The 24,579-nt window shown below is 37.9% G+C and overlaps 1 protein-coding gene across 8 annotated transcripts in view; it reads right to left on the reverse strand.

Moving 5' to 3' along the window:
• The window catches only part of LOC144370376 (transport and Golgi organization protein 1 homolog), a 176,000-nt gene extending 154,647 nt beyond the window's left edge, over positions 1-21,353 (reverse strand). For 6 of the 8 annotated variants that reach the window (XM_078031126.1, XM_078031119.1, XM_078031117.1 and 3 more), the window contains exons 1-3: positions 21,215-21,353; positions 19,162-19,284; positions 7,234-7,325 (exon numbers count right to left, since the gene is read on the reverse strand). Coding sequence is in view for 1 of the 8 variants with exons in the window: in XM_078031124.1 (XP_077887250.1) it covers position 19,162 (1 nt within the window). In the remaining 7 variants the exon portion in view is untranslated. The remainder of the gene's footprint in view (positions 1-7,233; positions 7,326-19,161; positions 19,285-21,214) is intronic. The other 2 variants (XM_078031124.1, XM_078031120.1) reach the window with 1 other exon arrangement.
• Positions 21,354-24,579: the final 3,226 nt, after the last annotated feature.

The raw sequence follows: 24,579 nt of genomic DNA on the forward strand, positions 1-24,579 counted from the left end.
TTCACTACTTGCCTCCCCTCCTTCCCCACTTATAAGCAAACACATAAGTACACATACCACAGTCTGACAGATTAGGTCCTCAGCCTGCTGACCAGTTCATCATCCAGACTGGCGGTGCTACTTTCCCCATGTCATGACTTTAGGAAAATGGAAAGTATCTTCTTCTAATAACGGTAAAGACAAACACCAAAAAAGTAATATGCTGCTCATGACAGGCTCTGTGTACTGGTGAATAAATGCTCTGTACATGAAAATAATTTGTGTTCCAGTCCTGCCACTTTCCAGCTATATGACAGCAGGCAAATAACTAAAATTCACTCCCTGTCGTTTTACTCCATTGTGAGGTGATGATGATATTACTCACCTTGCAAGGATCTCGTGAAGGTTAAATTAGACACACATAAAAAATTTTATTGATCATATTTTTATCAAAAATAGTTTTGTGTGTAACAACAATTGTTGGAAATTTCTGGAATTTCAAAACTATATGTTACTAAAATCAATAGTTACTAGGACTGAATTCTGAACAAATTATAAATGTTAACTTAAGTTCTAAGAAAACCATTCCCTCTGGCCTTAAGTTCTTTGACTCCATTTTCTCATTTGGAAAACAGCTCTGTGGTGTTTCTCTACAGGTAGTGAATGGGCAACAAATACAGCTTGTAAACTTCCTGATAAATGAATACTTTATCTCATAGCCCTGGAAGCAACCCTGACGTCTTAAATTATGTAATCCTGGTATTACATTATATTAGTCTGGCTCATATAAAATGTAAGCTACAAAAATATCAAAGCTAAGAAAAAATATTTACTCATGCTTTTACATGCAGAAAGAGGATGCATGCATTGCCAAGACTCCATAGAACAAGCTCAAACGAGAGCAACAATGCCTCAGTTATTAGAGAGGGCAATGGCCTGAAGCAGTCCTAAGGAACAAAGATTACTTGGTCCATGCAAGAGTCAATATTTAAGCATACAATGAGTAATTCCCGCTTTAAGTTCATGAACATATTTCTTTTCAAGAACTTCTTTTTGGTTACAAATTTCATTTGTGGTCTTCCTACCTATAATCCATGAACCTATGAATGAACAAAACGTTGAAATATGAAACTCTCCAGTAAACAAAAATGTCAATACAGACTTAATTCTGACTAGACCATCTCAACAAGGTTACACAAGACTTGTACTGTACTTCTCAGTCTCCAAAAATACTCATTTATCTACCCTGGCTAAAGCAACAGATTGAATGTTCTACAAAGATCTGTGGTAAATGCATGAATGACACCTCCAGACTATATCAAATCATGGGGCTCTTAACTTTAAATCATTATTATTTAAAATCCTCTGACAAGTAAAGTGCCTCTTTGGGAGAATGAACCTCATATTCCACATTAGAATCATTTAAATTCAAATGAATATTATTGTTGCTAATAGAAACTTCATTTCTAAATATTTTTTTCAAATGTTCTAGTCATCCTATAAGCTAAAAATAACCATTAAATTATATTAATGCTAGCTTTGTGATCTTGAGCAAATCACTTAATTTTCTGCACCTTAATTTTCTTATCTGTTAAATGAAAATGGGATTGGGTGACTTTTTAGGTCCTTTAGAAAATAAAAACAAATAATAATTGTTTTCATTTATGTCATTTTAATTAAAGATGTGAAAAATGTAACCAAAGATTCTGTAAAACATTAAGTCTAAAAGAAATTGAACCACAGCCAAGAATTTTTGTAAACCCCAAATCCCCTCTCGATAGCACCAAACAATTGAGTTTTACAGAGTTAACTATGAAAAAGGTAAATTTCTTATTAGTAAAACTGATAACCTCCTGGGCTAATTTAATTCATTCCCTACTTGCCAACCAGAAAAGTATGATTTTTACCTTTCTGGTTTAACAGCATAATATTAGAAACTTTAAGGCCTACTCTTGTCTCATCTCTTATATACATGAAAACAGTGAGGCTCACTCAAAAAAAGAATACTTATGGGCATTCTCATCCATAGCCTACCTGCCTGCCCCTCTATCGGGTATACTGTATTTTCTCTTGCCTTTGTCTTACTTGCAATAAACTGCTCTAATAACCTCCCCACCAAAAACATAAAATCCACGAACGAAAAAAACTACATAATTCATATTGTCTTCCAACACCCACAGAAAGGGTCTTAGAGTCAACTCAAGCAAACTTCTCCCCTGCGCCCCACCCCCACTGAAATCAACATACCATATTAAAAATGTGTGATTATTGGTCCACATTCAGACTTTGAATGAACGAATGAAGTGGCTTGTCTCCCACAGTTAGGGCAATGTAAAATCTAAAGACATACACCAAAAAAGTAAAATACTACTCATGACAGGCTCTATGTATTGATAAATAAGTGCCCTGTACATGAAAATAATTTGTGTTCCAGTCCTGCCACTTTCTGGCTATACGACAGCAGGCAAATAACTAAAATTCACTCCCTGTGGTTTTACGCCACTGTAAGGTGATGATGATATTATTCACCTTGCAGGGATCTCGTGAAAGTTAAATTAGACACATAAAAATGGCCTGGCACAAGCCAACCATGGAATAGGCAAAAGACACTAAAAGACATGCCATCTGCCTTACAAAACTTCTCCCTTCCCTCAAGGTAAGTTGAACAGAATCCAAAGCAACAGATAGCTGCCATATTTTTCACTGGGCTGTCAGTTCCCCTTAGGCACAGAATATTTCTGATTCATCTCTGCATGCTAGTACCCAGCAGATTGAAAACATAATGAACGTTATTCAATGGGGAAAATGAGAATTCTTTGGGTCTGAGGATGTTAATATTATACCAGACCCAGTGAAAGAAAATTCCAATTTTCAGTTTGGCCAAATAGGTAAGTGTTTACTACAAGCTTCTATGTGGTTCAAAGCAAATAAGCTATTCTGAATTCTAATAATTACATTCTCTAAAATATAAAAAACTCAATTGCCCTAAAGCTCTCAATTTTAGTCTTGAAAAACCAATTCTTTCCTAAACAATGGAGTGGGTAACCACAGAAACTTGTGGAATCTCTTTTCCTAGAAAACACGAAGAACAGGAAAGAAGCCAGTCAGTCTGGAAATGGCTTCAAAATCTGCCGATAAGCAAGAAGTTGGGCTGAGTTAGATGCCCCTTGAAGGGTTCCTCCAGACCTATGCCACTAAGAAAAATAATTCTAATAATTCTGTCATTTATGTCCAAGAAAATAAAATAAATCTAACATCTCCCAATACAGTCATTTGAAATTATTTTATTTGGATCTAGTGATGCTTTTACAAACCCATTTTCTTCTTAAATTATAGTAAACTGTACTAAGCTCTTAATTTGAATATGAGCTCTTCTTAATAATACAGAATAGAAATTGCACTTAACACAGTAAACAAAATTATTTATTCATTTCTCTTTTTCAGTCTATTTCATGACCTTAAATCTACTCATCCCCAAAGCCTTATAAGAAATACTATTTCCCCCAAAATACATCACTCTATTTTTTCCATTTACAGATGTCCAAGGCATTCATTACCCAAATCACATTGCGCAGGTGATTAGTATATGATATCTTCTATTTTCATCTGATTCACAAGTAACAGTTTATTTCTCCCCAGCTGAACTGTAAGCTCAAAAGCCCAAGTTTTGGAGCCCTCATGTTTAAACTGAATTCAAGGTAAGTACTTATTCATCATTAAGTTCTTATTGGCTCACAGGTTGAGTTTAAGCAAAAGGAAAATGTAAAAGCAATACTATTTAACTCTGCACACTGAGCACCTGTATGAAGTTTTGGCAAAGCAGACACTCCACAAAGTCAAAAATAAGGCTTCTCAGACTACTATATATTGGCACTTGCCACTTAGCTGCAACTAACATAGTTGAAGGTTAAGACACACAAGGGACCCAGAGTTAAAGATGCAATTGGTTTAGCTGCTACCCTATAAAGAATGAGCAGCTATCAAGGACGGTCCATTCACATACAGATGGCAGCTACTATAGAAAAGCAGAAAGCACAGCACCTTCCCCAGAAAATAGGGCTATGCATGTTCCGATTTTACATGGAATCCATTATTCATTCTGTAAGACTAAGTCAGTTAAATGGCAACAAACAGAAAGGAAAGAGTGTTAGAAAATTACAGTGTAATAACATGACTGTAAACCTTGTATTTTCTCACTGTTCATAATCCAAAGAACACATCTAGATCAGACCAATGGGCTCAAAAGCTCAATCTTAAGTGCATTCCACACACTCATAGAGAGAGGCAGACCCCTGGTCCTTTCTCCACATATTAAATGAAAACTTCTGGTCCCTACTATGTGTCAGGTACTGTCTAAGGCATTGGCACTTTATCAAACATGCAATTCTAGTAACATTAAATAAAGTCTCAGCTTCATATTTTAGAGGGAAGACACCTCAGGCTTGGCCCAACCTCTTATTTGAGCAAGAAGAAACTCAAGGCACAGAAAGGATAACCTCGTTGGTTATTGTGGCTTTATGAGAACAAAGGCAGGAGTAGAAAACAAACTTTTTATCCATCCCTCCCCAGTAATAAAATTTACTTTTTCTACTAAGCAAGTATTTCTATATGCTTCCTACACACCAGACAGTATACAAGGTACCAGATACACAGGATTCTGACCCTGGTGCTGTCCTCAAAAGGCACAGTCTAACAACAAGGCAACAGACAGAAACAGCAAACCATATCTCTAATTGTTTAGGACTTCAATTTTTAAAAAAATTAATAATAAAGTTGTAATAGTTTGTTGTAGACTCTTAATAACCCCATGAAGATAAAATCTAGATCTTACTACTCCTGTCATATAGATTGAGAAACTGAAGTATGGAGTGAATAAGGGACTCTACTAAGGTCATCTCCAGTGGCAGCAAAATGCCTAGAAACCAAGTTTATTTACTCCAAGGTAAACATTCTTTTCACACTAGATGGAAAAAAAGCAGATGTTCTTTTTATGTTCAGTTCCTTTCTGACCAAGAGCACACATTTGCAAGACTGCATGCAGAACAACCTGTGGTTGTGAAAGCAAATTTAACTGGCTGTGAGGTGTCATCAGCTGAGGTTAGTTATTTGATGACTGAGTAATCACCCAACAAGACATTGTAAGTAGCATTCTTAAAGTGCCCTTTATATATACAAAGAATAGATGGAAACGGTCCTATTTTTCGGGGAATTAATATGTAGAAAATGGGTATATAAATATTTCAACAAAAAGTGACAAAATTAAATAAACTACAAAAGTAGAATAATCACAAACAATTGCAAATTTAACAAACTAAATGTTTTGCAGAACTTCTAAGAAGACCTGCCAAGAAACTGATAATTCAAGAGTTAAATAGAAAAGAGAACCCTGTATAGGAGATGACACATGCCAGTCTTCTGATTATTGAAATACAGGCTCTTACTAAAAAATGTTCACCACACTTAAGTAAAATATCAACTTCCTAATTCCTTCATTTCACTTTCCACCATTAGTCAAAATAATTATACAAATATTCCATTTCCCTTCTTCTAGGAAAGTTATTAATTTTGTAATCTTCTCTATTCAAAAGAAATGAATTTCCATCAGTGTGACTTTAGCTAAAAGGGTAAAACTGTGTGATCTCATCGCCCTTTTATTCTTCTATCCTCTTTTAGTTGCAACCTAAATGAAATTAATGATCATTTTTCTCTGGTGCACAGTAAAATTTATGTACACATTCAAGAAGAGCAATTTTAACATTAACTTTAATTGTTACTTAATATCATATTTTATTCATACTACTAAACATCATCATGGTCTCATAAAAAGATACAACTATTTTAAACTTAAGCACACTGTAGAATTATTAACAAATTAGACAAAGTTAAAAAAAAACAAATACTAGTAATTTTCAGTTAATGACAGGAAAAATTACTTTAAGAATGAGCTAAAGGGGCTGGTGTCATGGCTTGGTGGTAGAGCAGTTGCCTACAATGCGTAAGACACTGAGTTCAATCCTCAGCACCACCTAAAAATAAATAAATAAAGGTATTGTGTCCATCTTCAACTAAAAATATTTAAAAAAAATAACAGGCTATAAAGTAAAAATTATAATCATGCTACCAAAGTAGTAATATTTATTTTAAAAATACAACTCAGGGGAGAAAAAAAATCTCTTAGTATTCCTGCATTTACTCAGGGGATTCAAACTTAGAGCCAGTTACCTTTCTTTGAAATATTTGGTGAATTTTACAGGCTGATAAGTAGCAATTTCCAGAACCACCACAGCAGGTTTCACTAGAATTACCACAAGCATATCAAAAAATTATTTCATCATATCTTTTAGTTCTTAAAACTTAATTTCATCACAAGAAGACATATTTTAATAAATACCAGTTTAAAATCTAAATTTGAAGCAAAAGCATAGTAACTTGTTTAGGGAAGAGAGAAGCTGGGCTTGAATTCATGTTTAGGTCCTTAAGACAATGACTTGTATGTCAAATTGGATTCTAAAAGTTTAAGGGAGTAATTAAACATGCAGCGACAGTGACATCTAGTGTTAACAGCTGCAAGCCAACTACACTACTATTAAATCCTCAAATGCTGAAGAACTATCCAAAGCTTCTCTTTAAGAACAAACAGAACTTCTGCATTATATTAAAAAATAATAATAATAATAACCAAAATGGTTCCATAGATTTCCTTCCAGACATTAAAAAGCCTTACTGAAAAAAAACAGAGTAAATTAAAGACCAAAAAGTAAATGCATTATTTATTTCACACAGTCAACATCTCCAACTTTCTCCCTTCGTTTAGGAGAGTAATGAATGCACAGGTAGTCTGGAAGGTGTTCTGATAAGAGTTTCACAATCTTTTAAACTTTCGCCTATATGATTAAAGATACTGCACAGATAGTAAATACTCGATAACACATCAGGAAAAAAGAATGTAGGACATTTCAGGAATACTTGAAGAAGACACAAAGAAAAAAGAATAGTTACTGCAGTGAGAAACAAGTCTATATTTCAGCCCTGGCTTCCTTGCTTTATATTTGTTGATTTGAAAGGTCAACTGTAATCAGTTGATATTTTTGCCCAAGGATTTAGAATTTGGCAGCACAGGTTAATTCATTATACCATTTTTATAGTTTTATGCTACAGATGAATCTGTAATAGTAAGCAAAATTTCGACAATTATTTTTGGCCAGGACAATTTTGTGTAAAAAGAAAAGTTAGCATTAGATGAAGCTTACTTACCTATTTGTTTTGGAAAGTTCGTCCTTTCCCCTTTTAACTCCAAAAATTCTTGTGATCAAGGAACTAAAGAGAAGAGTGGATGAATTTCTCACCTATTATAAAAATAAACACACAATATGGGTCAAGGAATATTTATAGCATGAAATCAACATGTATAATGGTCAACTAGGTATTCCAATCATTATACCATTGGCTAGTGTAGGACTAAAGAAAACATGGTTTGTTTTCACAAAATGAGACAACTTTAAAAAAAAAAAAACTTAATAGTAATTGACTCAATGAACTCTTAAATTAAGCCCTAACTCCAAACACAATATAGTTTTTTCCTATTCTAATATTATCAATTGATTTCATTTTGTCCTTGAATTGAATCATCAAACAGTACTTTAAGAAAAAAAAAACTATTTTTCATATCCTTCCTGACAACGATTATTCTAGACCTCAACTCTTTTCACTTATTTTTCTGTACTTACCTCCTGTGAGAAAATACTTGTAAGACTTAATTTCAAAGAATCCATGTAATAAATAGTCAAGAAAATACTTAATATTCCAAATGCCATTAACTTCACAATGCCAATAATATAGCCAAGGGATATTAACCCTAAAATTATATGATAGAACTGATTAATAAAAACAAGAGGCAAGAATAATGTTAATAAACTTGGATCATTTCTCCAAGACACTACAGAGTATGTTTTCCAAGCCAATGCATCAAGATACTTTGGAATTTCACGACAATGTCTTGAATATTCTAGCATTATTGGTCTTCCTCAATCACCTTGCCAAATCAGAGTAGAGAGGTTTAAGTATGTACTTGCCTTCCTTATGGTGTGCAAGGCAATATACCAGCACCACAGAGAATACCTAGAAATAGAAGACACACAATTGCTGCCATCATAGAGCTTATTTTCTAATTAGGTAAGTGATCATATGGTATGTTAAGTAGCAATATAATCAGAAAAGTCATTAAAAGTAATAATGCAGGCTGGAGCCATAGCTCAGTGGTAGAGCTCTTGCCTCACACATGTGAGGCACTGGGTTTGATCCTCAGCACCACACAAAAATAAATTAATAAACAAAGATTTTTTTTTTAAAAGTAATAACTTGAGATTTAGAAAACCACTTCCTGAAACCATTGCATAAGGGTCACAAACTCAAACGCCCAGTAGAAGCAGGGAGCAACAGAGGCAGCAGTGGACTGTGTCTAATGTAGTCCCTGCTCAGCTTCAGCTGACTAGCTGCCATGAAGGAATGCAAGCCTAATGTTGCCAGATCTTCTGCTTTTTTAACAGAAGCCAGAAACATGATTTTTATGTGAAATCTCACTATTTTGAAATGTTGGCAACAAATTAAAGAAAAGGGGTGGTGGAAAAATGACCATAGAGTCCAAATAAAATTCATACCAAAATTGCAATGAAACCCTAATCTTGGACAGATCTACTTAGGTCCATTCAATAGTCAGCAAACATTAATGGAGTCCCTACTACATGCCCTGCCTAATATGCCCAAACTGTAACAAATAGATCCATCCTGTCAATATCAGTATCACCTCTGCCTAGCACAGGTCTTGATTATCTTACCCAGTCTCAGAAGGCTTGGTAAGGACATTTAGGACACCATTACTTCCCTCAAATCATAACAATGATAAAACACAAAAAGAAAGGTTAAAAGTAGGGCTCAGTGATAGAGTGCTTGCCCAGCACCACAAGTAATAACAAAAAAATAAACAAAACACAACAGAAACACAATTCCATTTTGCCCTAAACCAAACTCTCTGACAAAGGCTGCCAGATGCACTAAAGTTAAACATCTGGAGATGTTGAGAATACACACTTTAAACAAAACCATAGGGGCCTGTTTCACAAAGTGAACAGGCACAAAACAGAAATAAAATTCTTTTTTTTTAATCAATAGACTGAGGGCAGGAGACAGATAATGCATTTTAGTAATATTAATATGGACAAATGGAGCCGGGTGCAGTGACACACGTCTGTAATCCCAGAAAGGCAGGGGGACCACAAGTTCAAAGCCAGCCTCAGCAACTTACTGAGGCCTGAGCAGCTTAGTAAGACCCTGTCTCTAAATTAAAAAAAAAAAAAAAAAAAAAAAGATGAACCAATGGGTATCAATACTATCAGCTTGATCCATCCTGCATAGGCTGAATGTTTGTGCCTCCTTCCCCAAATACATATGTAGAAATCCTAACCTTCAAAGTGATGGCTTTGGGAGGTGGGGTACTTAGGATATGATTAGGTTATGAAATCTTTACCCTTATAAATGGGATATTAAATGCTCATATTAAAGAGACGAGAGAGAGAGAGAGAGAGAGAGAGAGAGAGAGAGAGAGAGAGAGAGAGAGATCCATTGCCCCTTTTAACCTTTTACAAGATAAGGCACCTTCTATGAACCAAAAAGCAGGCCCTCATGAGACACTGAATCTGCTGGCACATCGATCTTGGATTTCCCAGCCTCCAGAACTATGAGAAATAAATTTTTGCTGCTTATAAGTCACCCATTCTGTGGCATTTTGTTATACCAGCTCAAACAGACCAAGAAATCCATTATAAAATTCCTCCATTTAGTAGCCAATTATGATCAATACCTATTCTGATACATATAGCAAAACGGTGATACTCTATCAGAACTTCTGCATTAATTACTTAACATTCCCAGAAAAAATTTTAAAAACTTTCCCTAATCATCTATTTGGTTACCCTGTTCACTCAATACAGAATTATTTGCATGTATTAACCAATTTTCCATTCAGGGCAGAGCAAACCTCCAAAAGTAATCAATTGATGATACTTGGTTTTAATATTTTAAAAATGACTTTCCCTTCTTTGAGATACAATACACATACTGTAAAATTCACCATTTTGAAGTATACAAGTCAGTGGTTTTTACTATATTTCTAAAGTGGGAGACTATCACCACTAAATCAACAATATTTTCACAGCCCCAAAATGAAACCCTGCACACATTAGTCATCATTTTCCCTCCACCCATAGGAGGAAAGCACTGATCTATTTCTGTCTCTAAATATTTGCCTATTCCAGACATTTCATATACATAGGATCATGAAACAGATGGCCTTTTATGTAAGCCTTCTTTCACTCAGCACAATATCCTCAAGATTCACCCATATTCTAACATTTTTTGATATGTTCTTCCTTTTTATGGTAATATCCCATAATAGAGATATATCACATTTTTTAAATCTGTTCAGCATTTGATGGGACATTTGGCTTGTTTCCCATTTTTTGGCTATTATGGATAATGCTACTGAAAACATCTGTGCACAAATTTTTGTATCAACATGTTTTCATTTCTCTTAGGTATACATCCAGAAGTAGTATGGTAAATTATTACAGTAACTCTGCTTGTAGGAACTGCCAAAATGGTGGTACCATTTTATATTCTGATTAGCAATATATTAGGGCTTCAATTTCACCAATTCTGTGATTCTGCACATCTTCCTCAATACTTTTATTGTCCATCTTTTTAATCTTAGTGAGTACAAAATGGTATCTCATTGTGGCTATGATTTGCATTTCCCTAATGATGCTAAACATCTTTTTATGTACTTATTGACCATCTGAATATCTTTTTGGGGGAAATATATTCAAATGAATTGTCCATTTTTTTAATTGGGTTGTCTTTTTATTATTATTGAGTTCTAAGAGTTTTCTGTATATTCTTAATTTTGATCAAGTCTAATTTACCTATGTTATTTTCTGTTGCTTGTACCTTAGGTGTTGTATCTAAGACACTGTTAACCCACTCCAAGGTACAAAAACTTACACAAGTTTTCTTCTAAAATTTTTATAGCTCTTACATTTAGATTTTTGATCCATTTTTAGTTCCTCAAACATGAAATTCATTCCCTTGCATTACAGCTATCTAATGGTACTAGTACTATTGGTTGAAAGAACTATTCTTTCTCCATTGATCTTTGAGCACTATTTTTTAAATTTTTTGTGGAGATTTATTTCTGGACAATCAATCCTATTCCATGATTTATATGTCTATCCTGATGTCAAATCCATAATCAAATTTACTACTGCTTAGTAGTAATTTTTGAAATTGGGGCCTATGAGCCCTTTGACTTTTTTTCAAGATTGTTTTGTCTAGTATGGGACCCTTGTATTTTTTTTAACATATATTAGGACCAAAATATTAATTTATGCCAAAAAAATATTCAGATGGAATTTTAACAGAAATTATGTTGAATCTGTAGATCAATTTGGGGAATATTATCATCTTAATGATAGAACATCTTCCAATAATGAACATGGGATATCTGGTCCTCTTGCATTTCTCTGAATAATGTTTTCAGATTTTCAGTGTGAAAGGTTGCACTTTTTCTGTTAAATTAATTTCCTTTTAAAAAATATTTTTATTAGTTATTGATGGGCCTTTATTTATTTGTTTATATGTGGTGCTGAGAATAGAACCAGTTTCTCACACATGCTGGGCAAGCACTCTACCACTGAGCCACAACCCCAGCCTCATCTTCTGTTAAATTTATTTCTAAAGTATTTTATTCTTCTTTATATTTTTATTAGTGCATTATAGTTATACATAATAGTGGTATTCTTTGTGACATGTACATACATGCATATATTGTAATTTACTCCATTTCATTCTCTAGATTTCCCCTTTCCCTCCCTTCCTCCTTTCCTGAATCCCCTTTCTCTACTGATCTTTCTTCTATTTATTTTATTACCTTTATTTATTTAATTTTTAATAGGTACATTATAATTATACATAAAACTGTGACTCATTGTGATATATGCATACAGCACATAGCATAATTTAGTCCATTTAGTCTTCCTCCACTCCACCCTGCCCCTCAATGACTTTCTTCTATTATACTATTCTCCCTTCTGTTTTCATCAGATTCCCTTTTATTATTCCTTATTTCTCTTCACTTCCACACAGGAGAGAAAAGATTTGACCCTCGTCTCCCTGAGTCTGGCTTATTCACTTAGCATGTTGTTCTCTAGTTCTATCCATTTATCAGCAAATGATATAATTTCATTCTTCTTGATGGCTGAGTAGAACTCCATTGTGTACTGCCAGTGTCTCGGCTGGCACTGAATCATGAGCCACTACACAGCTTTGTAGATTCAAATAGCAATTCTTTATTCCAGAACTCACACCGGCCTCCAGCTAACACATTCTGCTCCAATCTCCCGCCACCCCCAATCACCTACTCCACAGAGGCTTTTTCCAAATCCAATTTGAATCTCAATGGGAACACGCAGCAGGAACACCCTAATCCCAGCAGCAATAATCTTCAACCTCCAACTTCCCTAAAACCCCTATTGTCTTAAAGTGGGAATGCCTTAAACCCAAATTATCTTAAGCCCCGATACTTCCTCAAACCTGCAGGATACTTCCTCAAACCTGGATCCACCCTCGTTCACCTTGAGCAGGGTCACCTTTCTCAAACACACATGCAAGGTCACAGCGGATTTCAAAGGAAGTCCATGTAACATGGGGTACGCTGGCAAGGATTTTGAATCGTCATTCCTACTTGGCAATGGCCCTCAGCAGTGTACATATGCCATACATTTTCTTCTCTTCTTTTATTCTTTTTTAAAAATTCTTTTTGAATTAATGTTTGAACTATTCATTGCTCAAGTAAAAATGATTTTGATACTTTTATCTTGTATTCAGCCACCTCATTGAACTTGTTTATTAGCTCTAATTTATGTGAGTGTGTTCCTTAGGATTTTCTACATAAAAGATCATGGCATCAGAAAATAAAAACAGTTACACCTTCCTTTATTACATCTTATTTTGGCCTGATTGCCCTAGTTAGGAGTTCTAATGTAATGCTGAACATAAGTGGCAAGAGTGTATACCCTTGACCTTTTACTGATCTTAAGGGAGAGCTTTCAGTTTTTCACCAGTAAGTATATGCTATGTTTTCCACTGCTGTTCTTGATCAGGTTGAGAAAATTCCATTCCTAGTTCATTGAGTGTTTTTAATCATGAAATGGAATTAGATTATTGTCAAATGCTTTTTCTACATCTGCTTAAACATCATTTAATTTTTGCCCTTTATTCATTACATGTTACATTAGCTGATTTCCTATGCTGATATGTATACTGTTTTAAAACTGTAGAAGTTAAAAAACAGACCACTAAATAGTTATTATAAAGGGTCAGTTGGTCCCATTATTTTTGAGACTGTGGCAAGGCAAAACATCATGGCAGGGAGCATGTAGTAGAGCACAACTGTTTACCTTATGGGAGTCAGAAAGCAAAAGAAAAGAGAGGAGGGGTGTAGGTCCCAAAAGGATTTTCGAGAGCACGCCTCCATGACCTAACTTCCTCCCAATAGGCCCCACCTCCCAAAGGTTCTATTACTTCCCAATAGTACCACAGGATGGTGATCAAGCCTTTCACACATGGGCCTCTGGGGAAATTCTTAGATCCAAACTATAGCAACAGTAATACAATAAAAGCAAATTCCTTTGGGGAAAAATGAATGAAGGAGTATGCAAGTTAAAAAAAGATTAAAGACAGAATTAGTGGTAAAGTTGAAAATGCAGACATTAGAACAACTGTCAAGTAATTCTACCTATAAACAATTCTTTTTATCAGGGAAAACCAGAATACTTCCTGCTCTCTACCTCTTTCTTCACTGAGTCTCCAACATATGGTTGGCAGGGACTTGGTAGTCAGCTGCAAAGTGACAACTGTTACCAAAGTATTTCTCTTCTATTCATTGAATAGATAATTTTTTTCTTTCTTTCTTGGCATAAGAAAGCTTCTATATATAGACTTGTATAAGAGAAGAATTTATTAGCTCTAATTTATTAGAAAATTAGGTTACACCAGGTTGTATGCGTGTGTACAAGCACATATGTACACTCATTTTTTAATTACATAACATATAAACTCCCTTAACAAATATTCAAAAAATATGAAAGGGGAGCCCACCCTGTGCAATTGCTATGTAGCATGATCACTGACACACCATACACCCCTAGTAGGCAGTCAAGGATAGGGTCAAGATACAACATTTTAATATTCTGTCCAGGGTATGTGATACAGGTTTAGAGCAGAAAGAGACATTTTTTGAAAAAAATTAAATGAGATTTGAGTTCTAAGCCATGTGACTTTGAAGAAATCCTACACCTATAATCCAGAAAAACCATGCCATATTTTCTGGGCTTCTAAGGAGAGAAGACCAGCAATACTTGAGTTCTTGGTAACTGTCTTCCAAAGCTGTAAGATACTTCTCCCATGAGAGGTCAAAAGTAAAGAAAGGGTTTCCACTAATCCATACAGCATCTATAAGTAAATTAGAAAAATGTACCTCTTCCTCTGAGTAAATGAAGCTCCATTCCAAGGCACATAGCATGATGAGTGGAGCACAGCTGGATTTCAAGACTACACAGCCCTAAGCCTGGAACCTTCATAGCAACTTCACAACTGCCAGAGGGCAGAGTCACTGGTGCCAACAAGACACAAAGTAACCGTGGCAGTGCTGCCAGGAAGATCTGAAAGTGTCTTTTTTGTATATTCCTCTGATATCCCCTGCATGCTGTGAATCAGAACTGACTTGAGAGAAGCAAGATAAAACTGTTCTAGATGAAAATATAACCTCAGGATGGGTCATAGGAGGACCCTAGTTGGGTTGCTTGGCAAGCTCTATTGGAAAGGCTGAGAGTTGCCTAGGGAAAGGCAATCAGGTGTCCAACAGTCACTAAACATAATAAAGAGAATCAGATTCTATTTTAAAAGAACAACTGCCCAGAAAACTCTAAGGATCTATGCATATGTATCTATAAGTCATTTTATGTAACTTAAATTTTGACTAAACTAACTTCATCTACAAAATGTACGTCAAACATAATCATTTCTTACCATCTTTACTAACATTTCTCTATTCTAGGCCATCATCACCTTTTGGCAGAACTATTATAATAGCTTCCTGATTGGTCTTCCTCCTTCCTTCTTGCCACCTTAGAATCAAGTCCCCATTTATCTAGATTAATAAAAAACCCATCATTCCCTGCTATAAAACCCCCTTGTGAAGGATTTTTCAATAGGCTTTTCAATAGCAGAAGGAATCACAGTTGCATTTCAAGTGTTTATGCCAACACTTGTTCAAGTTGGGTTAATGCCCCAAGGGGTAAACTCTGACCAACAAGAAACAAGCAATGGGACTCTTCTAAGAGGTGGTAGTTTCACGTAGTAGAAGATGTACCATGTGACAAGACAACCAGCTCAGTTTACTTGCAAGGTTAGGGCCTACTTGGTAGCATCTTTCCTCCTTTCTTGCCTTATTTATTGTTTTCTTTCATTCTTGCTGCTCTGGGTTTGTACCACTCAATAAAAACTTACCTCCAGTTGCTTTCTGAGGACACAGGGCCCAAGCCCTACAAATCAGCTAAAATGACCTTTTCTGCAATCCTATCACACACAAAACTGCTTTACCACACTTCAGATTCTGAAGTCAGACAGATAATAGTTGCACATTCTTAGACAAAGGTATTTCACGTCTCTTAGCCTTATTTTATTTATATATAAAATATGAAGTATAATAAAGTTTACTGAAATTAATCAATGTAATATAAATGATGCCAGGTACATTATTTATATTAGTATTTCCAGTGCTTAATATGTCATCTACTACACTGTAGGTATGCCTAATGCCTACAATGTTTACAATAGTACATTTTCTCTGTATTTAAAAAATTCCAACCAAGTAGCAAAGATTGAAAGACCTGTAAGGTCTCAATACAAATAGCCAGTAATCTGTAAAAACACATTAAATCTATACATGAATGCTCTCTGAAAAATGGCCCTTTACTGCAAATAATTCACTTTACCTGGGTTTTTGCCTCTCCAACTTATCACGAAAAACAATTAAGTCAAAAATACAGATGTCGCCAGCTTTAGGTACAATATATTCCTGAGAGGATGCACACAAATCAAATTTCTGTAAATCAAACCATATTTCACAAGCACTAGGGGAAAAACACCCTTTAAAATGACTTCAACAAATAATGCTATAGTAAACTGTTACTGTAAAATGAAGGTTTCTTCATAGCCGGTGATTATGTTGACTTATAATTTCATTAGGTTTTCATAAGAAAGGAAATACAGCAATCAGCATATGGCAACATGAGCTCCCTCCCACCCCACATGAAGTCCCATGCTTGCTCAGGACTCTACAAGCAAGAAGATCATCACCAGAACTGAACACAGCCAATGCTATGCCTGGAGTCTGTGAAACTGTTGTTATAAAGTTAAAAAAAATTATGGCAACAGTATAGATTGTCACAGGTATGATGTTACTTTGTCTGACAAAGCAAGAACAGCAAATAGAAACAAAATATTCCTATAAAACCAGTGTTCAAAAGGAAGATTCCAGTTAATAAAATTATCATAAGCATTTATATTATTACAAGCTTTTGTGGATATATATATGGATATTGATAGTATTCATGCATAAAACTCACAGGATAAAAAATATGCATCAGAATCATGATAACTCTGTGGTGGCTTAACAGGTAACTCATTTTAAAGGTTTCTCTTATGTTTTCCTTTATTTTAAAAAAATTTTCAGGCATATGCATTACTGTTTTGGGTCTCACAAATGGACTTCCACAAAGGAATCATTTGTTTCTGACACTTTTGGCTTTGGCAAAAAGTTGGGAAAATCACCACATTTCACACTGCTAAAGCCCTTTCACAGAAAATATTTCTTGTATTATCTGGATTAGACTTGAAGAAAACAATATTAATATTGTTGGCAATCAGTTTTACCATCTCTAATTTTCCTGATGATCAAGCCACATTCCTACATCTCTGATTACACTGATGGTATACGGGTATTGTTCTACTTCCTATAAATGTAAAAGGTAAACGCTGTGCCTTCAAGGGCAGTTATGCAATGCTCCTAGACACAATTCCAAAAGTCTGCATCTCTTACAAGAAGATGCCCAATTGTCTAGGCAAATGTTGGCAACCTTGAGGAGTGTTCCTCACACTGGGAGTCTGTGCCTTTGGCAGCCACTGCAACAGACTGAATCTCAATTAGAGGCTTATCATATTGGTACGGAATGGTTTGTGCAGCCTACTAATTGGAAAGCCTGCCTGTCTAGTAAATACTCCACTCTGTGGATTTTGTTTTGTTTGTGGGAGTTGTGGGTGGGGAGTTACAAAGGATTGAACTCAGGGGGACTTAACCACTTGAGCCACATCCCCAGCCCTACTTTGCATTTTATTTAGAGACAGGGTCTCACTGAGATGCTTATGCCTCACTGTTGCTGAGGCTGGCTTTGAACTCATAATCCTCCTGCCTCAGATCTCCGAAGCTGCTGGGATCACAGGCATGCGCCACCACACCCCACCACTCTGTGGGTTTAAGACCTAGGTTCTTTGCTCCTCCCCTCCCCTTTGCCAAGCATTTTTGTAAAGCCACATGTCAAGCGCCTATGAATCATAGGTTATTGTCCTTTACTCTAGAAGACACAATGACATAGGAGAAAAAAAATAAGGGTTTCTCCAAGGAATCATGAAAAAAGACACATGAAAGTTTCCTTTCTTAAATCTAAGAAGTACACTAGGTACTGCTCACAGTCTTTACAGAGTTCTAAGTCAAATGGTTTCTGGACAGTGTTATATTGAAAAAAAAGTGATTCAATATTTAGACTTCTATTTAATGTTTTGTGCTTGATTTTTCAACTTTTGATAGAATATATTGGTACCACTCACTCAACATATGATATACAGAATCTACAACATCCAAAAAGAGATACATTAAGATACTAAGAAAGAGCTGGTCTGCTTCTAGATCAATATTACTAATCAGTAGGGAAATGCAAAGCAAAATCATAAAGGGATACCACTTCACACCCATCAGGAAGAACTATCATTTTAAAAAATGAAAATCCTAAGTGAAGACTTAAACAAATTGGAACTCTTGTGCATTGCTGATATGAACGTAAAATAATACTGTCTATGGAAGAGTTTGATGGTTCCTCAAAAAGTTAAACATAGAATTACCCTATAATACACCCAAATTAACTGAAAGCAGGGACTCAGATAACTTGTATGCTAATGCTCACTGCTGAATTACCATAATAAGTAAAATGTGGAAACAATCTATCAACAGATGAGTAGATAAAGAAAATAAAGTACACACATACAATGAAATGTTATGCAGACTTAAAAAGGAATAAAATTCTGACACGTTACAACTTGGTTGAAACTTAAAGACATTATATTAAACGAAATAAGCCAAATATAAATTAATAAATATTGTTATGATTCCACTTATAAGAGATATTAGGTCAGGTAAATTCATAGAATCCAAAGGTATTACAGAGGTTACCGGGGATAAGAAAATACAGGAAGTCAAAACTTAATGAGTATAGATCTTTTGTTGGGGATGACAAAAAGGTTCTGAAAATGTGTAATGTGATGAATACTGTATACACTTATGCCAAGTTAAATGGTTAAAATGGCAAATTTAAAAAAAAAAGATAACTGACTTTAAACAAAAGTAATAACAACCTAGGGTAGGCTTACAACACACAAAAAAGTAAAATGTATAACAATAGCAGCATCAAGATAAGAAGAAGAAAAGGGAAGCAAAATATTAAGTTCTTATACTTTAAGTGGCACAGCAAAATATCACTCAAGGGTAGACTGTGATAAGTTAAAGTTATAGCTTACTGCACTAAAATAAAAGACTTAAGTCTAATAAACCAACAAAAGAGATAAAATGAAGCCATAAAACATCAAGAATCAAAATATAGTCTGATCCAAGAATTTATTCCCTAGAGAAATTCCTTGATAAAATGCAATATATATTTTTTTATCATCCAGTGAAAGGTTTATTAAAACTTAATCAGAGGTATAATTAAATCAATGAAAGTAAATGGCAAAAGCACTCACTGCCCAGACTGGTGAGGTAAAACCCAGAATTGCAGCCTTAGCTCCATCGGCAACATACGGAATGATATTTTCTCCTAGAGGTGTATCTCTAAACAAGGCTCTGAGGATATTCAAAGCATGAACCTAGGACAAGAAGTTCAAAATTAGCTGTGGGTTAATAACTATGGTGATTCTAAATCTGTATATAAAATTACAAGAAGAAAGTAATAATATGCAAGTGAAACAGTAGATTTAATAAAATAATAATTGATAAAAATAATTTTTAGACATTAGTAAGAACAATGTAATAAAAAAATTTGATCCAACGAACCTATAAGGAATCCTGAATCTAACAAACACATTCTTTTCAAGGAACATTTATTCTTTAAAATGGCCTCAAACAAGGAACATTTATTTTTTAAAATGGCCTCAAATATAGGATTTCATTTTTATAACATTAAAGTAAAAGGTAAAACTAAAGTGTTAGAAATTAGGATTTTGGTTACTGTCAGGGAAACAGTGCTGATTAGAAGAGAACATGAAGGGGCCTTGGTGTCCTAGAAAAGTTCTGCTTCTTTCTTGTTACACAAATGTGATCACTTTGTGAAGCTGTAATGACTTGCACACTGTATATTATAATTAAATCTAAAAATGCATATAAAATATGACAGGGACAGCATGAGAAAGGAAGAACATAAGCCAATCTCAACTATGAACCCAGTGAGAAGCATAAATGTATATCCTTTCTAAAGAAAATTTAATAATGTATAAAAACATGTCAAAATTGAGTTCATTCTCAGTATGCAAATATATTATATTTAAAAATCAGCATAAGTGCTGGGAATGTAGTTCACTGGTACAGCAATTGCCTAGCGTGTACAAGGCCCTTCAATCCCCAGCATTGAAAACTACAACAAAAAGAATAACATGTAATTCATGATATTTGAAAATTCTAGGGAAAAACCAAACGTATTTATCTCAAATGATGCAGGAAAGCACTCAACAATTGTTTTTTTTTTAATCAGATAAAGGACAGATTAAAAATTTCAACAAATAACAACATAAAGATGCCTGCTATCTCTATTTCTAGCAAAATTGTGCTACAGGTTCCAGCAGCAAAATAAGATAAATACAAATTTTTAAAAGACTAAGCATTAGAAAGCTAACAAACTTAGGATTACCTACTAGGGATACAATTATCTATAAAGAAAATCCTAAGAATTTATAGATAATTCATTAGTTGTATTATAGCAGTTCAGGTAAGTTGCTAAACATAAGTACAACAATCACCAAAAAATCAATTTCATTCTCACAGAGAACAACACATAATATAAGATTTTGAAATATCATTTATAAGAAAAATATATAGAAATAAATCTCATAAAAGATTCATAAGACTTTTATGAGGAAAATATATGCATTCCTACCCACAGGTATGAGAATTTCTGTTGCTTACCAGCACCTTGGTATTATGAGACCTTTACAGTTTTTACTTTTCTGTATGAAATGGCTCGGACTCGGGGGCCAGAGGCTGCACGATGCTGCGGGGGAGTGGGCAGCGCGGGCGGGCCAGGGGTCGGCGGGACCTGGGGACTGGAGACCCGGCACGGGAGCGCAGCTTGGGCGGGCAGGGGGCTCCGGCGCAGGGGGAGGATGCGCGGGCAGAGGGGCTCTGCCACCGGCGCCAGGTTGGTGCGCGGAATGCCGGGAGCCGCGCCGGGGCGGGGGGAAGGGGTCCACGGGGCGGCGGGGGGGGGAGGGGTCCGCGGGGCGGGGGGGGAAGGGGTCCGCGGGGCGGGGGGGGGGGCGGGGGGGCGGGGGGAAGGGGTCCGCGGGGCGGGGGGGGGCGGGGGGGCGGGGGGGAAGGGGTCCGCGGGGCGGGGGGGGGCGGGGGGGCGGGGGGGCGGGGGGGCGGGGGGGCGGGGGGGCGGGGGGGGGCGGGGGGGGGCGGGGGGGGAAGGGGTCCGCGGCTCGGCGGGCGGAGCCCTAGGGCCGGGCGCGCCGGGAGGGAAGGTGCGGCGGCCTCAGGCGCGCCGGCCCGGGTCGGGGTTGGGTCCCGGAGGCCCCCTCCTACCTATGCCGGGCGCCACGTAGACGGAGTAGAGCAGCGAGGACGAGAGCGAGAAGAAGAAGAGCGCAGCGAGCAGCGAGCGGCGCGGCAGCCACAGCAGCCCCCCGCCGGGCGCACATGCTGCAGCCGGGCGGCCGCTCGAGGGCCGGGCCTGCTCCTGCCGCTGCCGTGCGCCGCTGCCTGGCCCTCAGCCGCCGTCTCCGGAGCCTTGCGGGCCGCCGCTGCCGCCGCCGCCGCCGCCGCCGCCGCCGCCTCGCGGATCCCAGCCAACGGCCGCCGTGGGACGGGCCACATGAAGCGGGCGGGCCGCGCGGCCCAGAGCAAGCGCAGCGACGGGGGCGGGGCGGGCGGTCGCACAGGGGCGGAGGGGCGGGGCCAGAGCCACCGGGCACCGTCGCAAAAGACCCGCGCGCTAGCCGACCCCAGTCGCCCCCGAGGCCGCACAGCGGCTTTAGGGAGCGTCACTAAGTGACGACAGCCCCTCTCCCCGCAGGGCCACCGCCCAGGCTTGCAGGGAGCGTCTCTCAAGAGCCAGCCGGCTTTGCGCTTGGGCTCCTCAAGAAGGGGGCCAAGGGGCCATCTGCAAAGTCTGACCGTCTGATAGCCCACTGCAGCAGAAGAACTGGGATTGTAATTCTTGGGGGGACTCGGCTTTCATTCATTCGTTTATTTATTCATTCAATCAATTCATTATTTATTTATTGGATGCCAGATGCAGTTGTTGGTGCTGAGAACAAAACAGATTAAATCTCTTGTCTTATTTAAACTTATATTCATGTGGAGGAGAATAAATGCAAGTCAATCAATAATTATCTGGTACTAATAACAGATATGAGCAAAATAAAACAGGAGGATGTGTTGGCAGCAGGCTACAGTAGACAAGGAAGGTCTCCCTAAGCAGCTGATATCAGCTGAGACCAAGGGTGAGAAAGAGCCAGCCACAAGTGAGGACAGAACAGTGCCACCAGGGGGAACAGCAGGGCAAAGGCCCTGAAGTGGAGAAAGCCCACCCTGGCCCCAGGTTGAACCCAAGGCCAGCAAGTAAAGTAGGAGACCTGTAGACAGGTGCACATCCCACAGAACAGGGAACCAAAGAGGAAACTGACATTGCTATAAGGAGAAGCAAGTCACGATCTTCCACGCAAAACTGGCCTGACTCTGAAGGCAGGCCCTTGACTATTGAGCCGTAAACTGCCTCAGTGGTCTCTCTGGACCCTGCAGCTCATTCTGTTGGCAAATTGGTGCCCTATCCCATCACTTTAGCACGGGACCATATCTAAAGACCAGCCTTGATCCAGAGCACCTCAGAAGGCAGTGAGCAATAGCTAGAGACCCATGGGGAGTGACAGTAGCACCCCACCATCTTCAAGAAGCTCCCAGATGAATCCAAGAGGCAAGTGTCCCCCATGTGGGCACATCTGAAACCAGAGCCCTGTCTTGGAATATGTCAGAAGCCAGGAGTGGGGAACTTTTCAGGGATTCTGTGAGAACCAAAATTAATCCTACTCTATATTCCTAAAGCAGTTTGAACTTTTTCCACTGTTAACTTGACCCTTTTAAGGGGAGGCTATACAGCCAGACTGCTGGGGTTCTTTAACTCCCAGCTCTTCCATTCTTAGCTTGTGACCTTAAGCAAGTTAGTTAAACTCTCTGTACCTTAATACAATGGGAATGTCATTAGTAATGACCATATGAGATTGTTGTGAGGATTTGACTGATACATGCAATGCCTGACACATGGTAAATGCACATGGGTCTCACCTTATCCAACAGCCCTGGGAAATGGGATGGGAGAGAAGAGGCTTTAAAAAGAGAAGCAGAGAATTTTGATTTGGATAGATGTGGGTTCAACTCTCGGCTTGGCCTAAACTTTACTGTGTGACCTTGAGCAAACCTCTTATCTCTCTGAGTTTCTGTTCATTTGTGAAAAGCACCCCACCCGGTGCCACCTACCCCACAGGGATGTGATGTAGATTAGGTGAGGTTAGGGTGGAAAGGCCCTGAACCAAACTCTCTAAACTAATCTGATTTTGAATACTTTTTCTTAAGCCAATATAATAACCCTTTTTAACACCCATGTCTAAGAAATATTTTTAGATGCACAGAAAAGTTTTAACTTTTAAGAACAATACAAGGGCTGGGGATGTGGCTCAAGCGGTAGCGTGCTCGCCTGGCATGCATTCGGCCCGGGTTCGATCCTCAGCACCACATACAAACAAAGATGTTGTGTCTGCCGAAAACTAAAAAATAAATATTAAAATTCTCTGTGTGTGTGTGTGTCTCTCTCTCTCTTTAAAAAAAAAAGAAAAAAAAAGAACAAATACAACACATTTGTACACTCTCCACCTGAATTCAACAATTGTTATCCTTGCTGGCTGTGATGGCACATGCCTATAATCCCAGCAAGTCTGGAGGCTGAGACAGGAGGATCACAAATTTGAGGCCAACCTAGGCAATTTAGCAAGACCCTGTCTCAAAATTTAAAAATAAATAAATAAAAAGGATAAAGCTTGGTGGTACAGTGCCTGCCCCTGGGTTCAATTTCCAGTGGGGGAATGGGGGCAGCAAGAACAAGTAAATTAGCAATCGTATCATATCCTTATAATTTCTGGTCTATTCTGGAGGCCTTGACAAGGAGGCCTTGCTACATCCAGACTAAATACTGATGACCAACCTCTGTTACATCTCTCCCTCTTTTTCTTCCTGTTTGGCAGTACTGGGGACTGATCCAGGAGCTGAACTGTATCCCTAGCTCTTTTTATCTTATTTTATTTTATTTTGAGCCAGGGTCTGACTGGCCTCAAAATTGCAATCCTCCTGCCTCTGTCTCCTGAGTAGCTAGAATTACAGGTTACTTTTTTTTTTTAATGGAAGAAGGGAGAAAAAAGATATCGGGGTCCCTGTCTCAATTCCCCCCATCATGCTCCTTTTTCATCTCCAAGTTAAGTTTCCAGCTCACCTGGGTATTCGTTTTTCATTCATTCCTTCCCTGGACTGCTCAATCCCTCCGTCAAACAGACTTGAATTCTGCTTCCTGCTCGAGTGTTACCTCTCCCAAGACTTTCCTCCAAGGGAGCTTCCCTGTCCCCAGCCTCTCTGTCCATCCCATCAGTTCAAACTCCAGGAGCAGCAGCAGATAAAGAGCACAAGCATGCATATAACTGCAGCCATCAAGGGCTCCCAGTGCCAAGAACTCCTGAAGGCTGAGCAGTGGTTTACCCTGAGATTCACCCTGGTAGCCTAAAGCTGAGCTATGGCTAATCGGTCACTCTCAGGAGAAATGAGACTCAGAGCAGAAGGGACACTTATCACTTCCTGTCAGCAGCTATAAAAGTCAGTGGGTCCTATGCCATTCTTTTCTCTCTACC

This window comes from Ictidomys tridecemlineatus, chromosome 14 (assembly GCF_052094955.1).
Source record: "Ictidomys tridecemlineatus isolate mIctTri1 chromosome 14, mIctTri1.hap1, whole genome shotgun sequence".
Lineage (NCBI taxonomy): Eukaryota > Metazoa > Chordata > Mammalia > Rodentia > Sciuridae > Ictidomys > Ictidomys tridecemlineatus.